General features: G+C 40.2%; 1 protein-coding gene across 1 annotated transcript in view; it reads right to left on the reverse strand.

Annotated features, from left to right (window-relative positions):
- Positions 1–7969, reverse strand: part of NRG3 (neuregulin 3) — a 1070511-nt gene that overhangs the window by 264136 nt on the left and 798406 nt on the right. The window contains exon 3 of the mRNA XM_012801454.2: positions 5664–5737. Within this exon, the coding sequence (XP_012656908.1) occupies positions 5664–5737 (74 nt within the window). The remainder of the gene's footprint in view (positions 1–5663; positions 5738–7969) is intronic.

Consider the following 7969-nt stretch of genomic DNA (forward strand, 5'->3'; position numbering starts at 1 on the left):
AAGAAGAAACAAGGACATGGAAAAAATGCATGGTCTATGAGAAAAGAGCCCTCACCTGACATTGAACCTGCAGGTGCCTTGATCTTGGACATGCTGGCATTCACAAAGGTAAGAAATTAATTTCTGTAATTCATGAGGCTTATGGTGCTTTGTTACAGTAGCCCAAATATATTGAGAGAGTGGCACCTGTGATTATTATTGTTTGGATCCACGGCATGGTATACATTATATTTTTCTTAATCACTAGAGGGAATAAATGAATGAGTGAATAAAAGGATTCATAATGTTGGCTTTGATTAAACCTCACTTCTGACTGAGAACCATTATTTTCTTTTAAATAGGATGCCCATAGGATCATTCTATACATAAAGAAATGAAGGCTCAATTAAACGGTGATTTGTTCAAGGTCACACTTCTAAAAGCAGGTTGTTAGAGGATAAGAACTAAGACTTCTATTTGAAGCATCTTTCCTTACAAACCTTTTATCTAATTGTTGAGACCTAGAACATGTTTGTATTAAATAAAATTGAGAATGGTAGAGTACAGACATGGGTCTTTGTGTGTGTGTGTGTGGTGGTGGTGGTGAGGCTTCCTATTAATGACCTTCTTGGAAAGCTCCTGGGTCTGCTTAGCAAACACCTGCCCAGGCTCTGGCCTTCCACATTGTCTTTTCTAGGGTTGTTTCCAAGTTTTCTTCTTTTACTGTCCTGCAAACGGCAAAGGAACTCCATTTGCTCTGAGCAACTTGGGTGCTGGGGCCAATCTCATGGGCATCCTCAAGTCTGAGTTAGTTGTCTCTGCAGACCATTTGGAAGTGAGGCAGTAACCACTGGTTCACTTTCCTCCCGATCCTCTCTCTTGGGCTAGAACCACATGCTATGGAAAAATTTATTTTTTTTTGCCTTATGAAGTGACTATTCCAGGGAAGTTGAGGTCCACAAGCCCAGATTGGGGTGATGGGAAATCTAAACCCATATCGTATTTTTCACTAGTCTGATTTCTACTGAATCAAATTCAGACCAGGCTTCTGGCACCTTTCCAAGTGTTTTGAGCACAGAGGCTGGTTCTAAGATCTAAAGAAACCAAAATGTGAATGTAAGTCAGGGCAGACAGACCAGTGCTGGGCATTATCCTCCATCCTTCCATGGTGGAGACTAGATGACTCCAGGAGTCTAGGCTGTATAAACCGTATGCCAAAGCTTTGGCCTGCAGACTCGTTACCGATTGTCATGGCCATGGAGATGCTGAGTTTTGGATGCTGTTGGTAAGAAAGCACAGGGAGGTCTGGAAATGGCTGCCCCTTGTTGTATGAGGAGAGGAGGACCCTTGATTCTGACGGGCATCTTCCCTACTCCCACCCCAGTCTTTCACTGTGCCCCAAATCTATTTTCTGAAGCTGACCTCGGGTTTCCAATGGCCAATGATGATGTCAGGATCTTGAGGTGAAGATGCTCATAAGAGAGGAGACAGAAAAAGAAAAAATATATATATAGAATATATATTTGTATGCCTGAATCCTTGGCTACCTCATGCCTCTCCACCTCCACCTACCTCTGTTTCAAGGCTGAGGATAGTAACTGCCTTGGGTGGGAATGAGTGGTGAGGAAGAGAAAGGAGGGCAGGAGTCAACAGACTGACCCATTGTGGCCTCTGAAACAATTACATCAGAACAGTCAAGAAGAGTTCACAACATCCTGGAAGCCACCTGCTGCCCTCCATGATGGACTGGCTGGTGGCACAGGAAGCTTGGTACACACACATGTTCCTTTCAGGAATGCTCCATTAGCTTGGGCCGCCTCCTCCACACACCACCATCGGTCCCTCTCCTGCCCTCCTTCAGAGCTTACTATTCAGTCTTGTGATCTGAATGTGGCTGTGCTACACTGAATCCATAGGAGGGTTTGACTAACCTGATAGTTATGCGCATTCTATTTTTTGTTGTTGTTGTTCCAAAACTGGCATCTAATCATAAAACTGATCCTTATATGTATATACATCCTGGATGGTGCCATTTGTAAGTTCTTGGGGATAAGGAGTGTAGACAGGATGAGTTTTTGGAATAGTAGGTTTGAGGACCCAACCTGGAGCCACGGGAAAGACACTTGTCATAACAGGCTCTGAGGCTCTCACAGGGACACCCTTGCAACATTTCCATAAAAAGACGTAATTTGAGATTTTGAGGTTAAAATTTATTGTCAAAGGTGCATGATTCTGATCAATGTTGCGTTGCCTGGGAGAGAAGAAAAGAAGAGAGGCGTCTAACTCGTGTCAACCAAGATTTCACTAAGCAGAAGCGTGCATTGACAGACGGGGGAGAGGGAGGGAAGAAAGAGTGGGAAAGAAAAAAAGTATAAAAGGGCAGCTCCTGTGGCTCAAAGGAGTAGGGTGCCGGCCCTATACCCTGGAGGTGTCAGGTTCAAACCCAGCCCCAGCCAAAAACTGCAAAAAAAAAAAAAAAAGAAGGAAAGAGTGGAGAGGAGGGAGGAGACAGGGGAAGAATAGAGGGGGGTGTTGGGGGGAAAGTGATTTCCTGAGCACAGAGTCATTCCAAAGATATCATGAGCAGCAAATTAAACAATCCTTCAGCAAGAATTTTGACAAGGAAATTTCATTAGGGATTTAAATCTCTACAGAGGCTCAAGTTGCTGCATTAAGATAGGAAAATTGTGCAAATATTGTTCCTTAGAATAATGCTTGCCGCAGGTCACTGAGTTTCAGTCAATGGAAATTTAGAGTGATGAATGTCCTGTTGAAAACAACCAGAGGGAGAGAGGTTCTAGGGGAGAGAGGAAAGAGCCAGGCAGTTGGGAGATCAGGCCCTTGGGTTATTTGGAATGGAAGTTAGACTCCAGAATTAACTAGCTGTGTGACCTTGAGCAAGTTTACTTAGCATCCCTGAGGTCTAATTTCCTCATCCATAAAATGTGAACAAGCGCCAGTCCACCAGACTGCAATTTTGAGTATTGAATGAGACAATCCATGTAAAGCTGCTGGCACGGTGCGTGGCACATTTTAACATTTAAATACCTTTAGTAAGGGTAACGGTGGATAAGGGACATGGGCTAGCATTTATTTATCTGGTACTGACTCTTTGTTGATCTCTATGATATACGCCCACAGGTTTTATTGTTATCATTGTTCAGATGAAAGCCTGAGGCTTGGGAGCCAAATAAATATGCCAGGGTCATAAAGAGGGAAATGGTACCTAATTCATTCCCAAGTGTACATCATCCACGTTTTTCTCCATCACTGGTCTATGGCGTTTTCACAGCCTAAATCCTGTTTGCACACCTTTATATTAACACAGTCTGACAGATTAGATGGTCCTTGGTTGGTGCTCAGAAAATACTGTTGGAATAAATTAGTGATTACGCAAATAAACGAGAGCCCGGATGAATAGAACAGAGAGTGCTTTTTCCACTTAACCTGTGTCTTGGGGACTCATCCATGGGTTCTTAATGCTTCTCTCTCATTTTTCTATTTTAAGGAATTCTGGCATTTTAACCCACATAATGACATGCCATTTTACAGAAAACAGGACAAAAAAAAAAAAAAGAAAACAATTTCATATAATTCCACAACACAAAAAAAATGAAAGTCCTTTTTAAGCATTTTAGTCTATTTTGTTCCACCTTTGGGCCAACAGATGTTCCTTTTGCAAATTTATATTGAAATAATTTTCTCTCTTGTGGTTTCACTTTATAGAAACACCCCAACACAGTTATGATTTTAATGGGCATTTAATAATAGGACATGATAGATGTGCCATCTGATACTTTACTTAAACATAAACCTATCATTGATGACTTAAAAATGTTTTCATCATTATAAATATTGCTGCACTAAATATTTTTATGCATCTAAGACCTAAGTTTTCAGGGATAGAAACTCTGATCATGGTATCATTATTATTTTTTTTTCTGAGGAGGAAACAGTCATTATGGTGGGTCTTATCCTCCACTTTTGAACTGATGGACAAATTAGATTGTATTTTTTAAAGAGAGGGTTTTTTGTTTGTTTGTTTGTTTGTTTTTTGCCCACTTTGTACCATGGGCAAGGCCTTGTCCATGATCTTGACTTGTACTCCTATAGTCATATATGGAAAGAAAGAAAATGTAATAAAGAAAAGGAAGAAGAAAGAAAGGGAGGGAAAAAGCTTAAGGGAAATAAAGAAAATAATGAAAGGGAAAGAAGGAAAGAGCAAAAGAAGAGGGAAGGACAGAGACCCAACAAGAGAGAAAAACAAAAAGAGGGGAACATCAGGAAAAATGGAAAAAAAAAAAAGACAAAAAAATAAAAAGAGAAAGAAAGAAAAAAATTAGCAAGTCTATTTTTCTATGCCAGTGTCCTAATATTTCAAATAGACATCTCCAAACACCATGAATAGCCTTTCAAACCCCAGCTTAGCCAGTGGCCAGAAACACAAGATAAACAAGATAAATAAAACACATAACAGTCCAGTAACACCATCCTCTCTGGGGAATTCCTAGAGAAACACGCCTCACATTTCTGAGAACAGAGGTATCAGTGGCTGGGTGGCTTGCTAGCCTGGGGGCACACTTCACTTTTCTCAAGGAAAGCTAAATTTGCAAAGAAGTGAGTAATTAATTATTGTATGGTGAGTTGCCTTGCCAAGATGGAACAGAATTAAATTAAATTAAACAAAACTGTTTTCTTTTTATAGAACTTTGTATTTACTTGAGGAATCATAGCTAGGAATTCAGGAGGAAAATGGAAAACAAATATGCATTTTGAAAAAACATTGAAAGATGAGCAGACACGCTCATGATGCAGCAAATGCCCACTGACAGCCAGGGCAACCTTTGAGTCAACCCCAAACACTACAGGATATTCAGAAAACTGTAACTTTGCTTCTATGATTTGGAAATATCTGTTAGGATCCTCCATGAACTAAATTGCTGATTCAATAATTTTTTTTTTTTCCTTTGGTGGTGATTTAACTAGCACCTATTAAAAGAGAAATATTTGCAGAAAAAGTAAAAATTTCACATTTGATCAAAATTGGGCATTTTCATATAGAAAGTTTCTTTTTCATTTCATATACAAACGGAAACTAACAAATGGCAATATTTTCTAGGGGCAAATTGTCTTCATGAATAGGGGAAAAATAATTTGTCCTTAAGACAGTAATTGCTGATGTGCAAATAGTGTTGCTAAAAACGGAGTTTTTGAGGCTTAACAACATCTCAGACAAGTTTTTATGCAGATATTTTCTTACTTCCATAAGGTCAATGTTTCATGGTTTAATATGATCACAAATTACCAACTGAAATGCAAGAATTGTAATGTGTACGATACTGTCATTTCCATAACATATTTTTGAGTAAAGAATAAAATAAGCTATTTTCTTTTTTAATATCCTTGCTTTAGGAATGAAGTAGTAGGAGGTGAGGAGACCCAAGAGATAATGGGGAAGGAGGTGCTGGGAACGCCAGGCAGAGGGTAGAGGTGGAATCGTGAGGCCAGGCTCCGTCTTCTGGAGAATCCCTAGGCCCAGTGAGTTCTGAGCATGCTTTGAACATTAAACATTTGTCACCAGCTTCTGTCCTTGGCAGCTTTCAGAGACACAATACAGCTTTCAGCTGAGTTAACAACCAGCTGCTTATATATCGCGTTAGAGAGAAGAAAAATGCTTGACCTACTTGGATCCGATAAGATGGAATCGGTTTTCGGCAGAAATTGATCACAACGGACTCCTTGGTAGCCTTCTTTGCACCTGAGAAAAGGGGATAAATGACAAACATACGCATGTGCTTGTGAAAGATTCAAGATTTCAACAAGTTAAACAGCCACCAATTACATAAACCTGAGAACAGCACATTCACGCTTTTGTATCACTTGATTCAGTCTGTTTCTGGCATGGATAGGCAGACGCTTGATTCTATTTCTGTGCTAAAAGAAAAGAAAATGCATAGCTTTGCCTTTATAGTTTTATACGCAATACCTAAGGAGCAAATTGGATAGCATTGTAAGATGCCTCACAGCCATCTCAATAATGGTTATCCTCAAATTATAATTCTGGATGCAGGTGTACTTTTCATTATATAACTCATGGTTTCAAAAAGACAGAAACATTGTATTGCAAGTGGCATTTTTCTATTAAAAACCATTTTGTAGTAGAATTCATCAGTTACAGATTTTGGCCACTGCTTACCTGATTTCTTTTTTTGTTATCAGCTTATTCATTTGCTGATAGCCCCTTTTTATTTTTTTAACTTCTAAGCTATTCTTTAAGTCAGTGTCACCGAACCAGCTTGCCAGAAATAACAGCATTTTATCTGGCAAGGTCTGAAAGGCATCTCCAAACTCCCATTTTTCTCTTTTACATTCAGCAAACATGTGCACAGTGCCTTCTTTCTGCCAGGGATTGTACCAGGCGACTACCCAGAGGCAGGCACAATTTGGAGGTGAGGAATTTGCTTGGAAGCATCCGCAATGAGGCATGTCCCTTCAGCCCTGCCAGTCCTCTTCTGGGTCTTCACACAGCCTCTCACTCAGTCAGGGCTGCTTGGCCACCTCCGACAGCAGTGGTTCATCAGCTGGCAGTTCAGGGAACAAATCCAGCAGAGGCCCCAAACGCCTGCCTCTGAACAGTCTCCTTAAGTGGGGAGGTGGCATTTACTGGTCTACTTGAAGCTTAATCTGTCATGCTTGAGTTAAGCAAGGACGCATCCATTGTTGCTTATGGGATGAATCTGTCCTACTTACAGAGGAGGAAATTGTGCTGCTGGCTTACAAAAATCAGATTTAAAAAACAATCCTCTGGTTGTTAAAAATCTATGAAATCAACAAAAGAATTCAAAGAGACCATTCTGTCAGAGACAGGAACTGTGATATATTTTTTTCCCCTCAGAATGTGCTTTGTTTGTCTGAGTGTAATAAACTATTAGATAAGGTCTGTTGCAACTGGAGGAGCAACATGGAAAAGCATCTAGGTAATTTTTCTACTTTTCATTGGGAGCCAAATTGGAATTCAGATAATTGGGCAGGCTCTCTTCAGCACCTTTTGAAAGCCTGGCACTCTGGAGTGTTTTTGGCATTTTTCCTTGTAGGCCGAGGACAAAGACCGCTGATATATGGGTATCCCAGATACCCAATAGACTGTTGAAAGAACTTTTTTTTAAGTGGACACGTATTTTCATAACCTTTTAAAAATTCATTTATTGCACTCAAAAGAAAGCAGGCACATCACTGTTTCCATAACAGTAAAGAGTCTGAAAATATTTGGCACCGAAGCACATCTGTGACAAAAAAAGTAAATTCCTATTTCCTGAAAGCTGCCCTAATGTTATTAGTTTGCCTTTATTCAGAATTAGCCATAACATCGGGCTACCATTTTCATTTTCCCATAATGATGAGTTATGTCCTGAGTATGTGCTTTTGTGCGCATTAACTTTTTGAAGATGTTGTTTCCAACGTATGTGGGAGATTTTGAGTATACTTTACTCTTTGTATCTTTATTTACTATAAGACTGGTATCCTCAGGAGATACCTGTTTTGGTCCTGTTTTGCTTTCTTTAGGGTTCTTCCTTACGTAAAACGTATTATTCTATTAGTGTGTGGGAAAGGAAATGAGAAAAAAATGTTTGAAAATTTTTCCAGTCTTAAAATGAGTTTCTAGGACGATGAGCCCACCCTGGGGAGTTAAGGACTCAGGAGGTATTAGGAGCAGCACAGTGAGCGCCCTCACCCTGCTGCCATCTCTGTGTGCTGTCCATAACAGCATGTGGAGGAGGAGGTGCCCCGCCGGACCAGAAAGCCCAGCTGAGGCTGTGTGGTTGGACAACCCCTAAACCCTGATGCTTTGTTAAAGAGCCACAGTCAATGCTCATGGATGCTGGGCTTAAACACTAACAAGATCAAATTTCCTGTTAAACGTCACACATATATCACCTTGATAAATCCACATTCATTCAAATGTGCAGATGGAATGTTGCTAGCAGAAAAC

The sequence above is a fragment of the Otolemur garnettii genome, unplaced genomic scaffold (assembly GCF_000181295.1).
Source record: "Otolemur garnettii isolate 467f Iridium unplaced genomic scaffold, OtoGar3 scaffold00008, whole genome shotgun sequence".
In the NCBI taxonomy this organism is placed as follows: domain Eukaryota; kingdom Metazoa; phylum Chordata; class Mammalia; order Primates; family Galagidae; genus Otolemur; species Otolemur garnettii.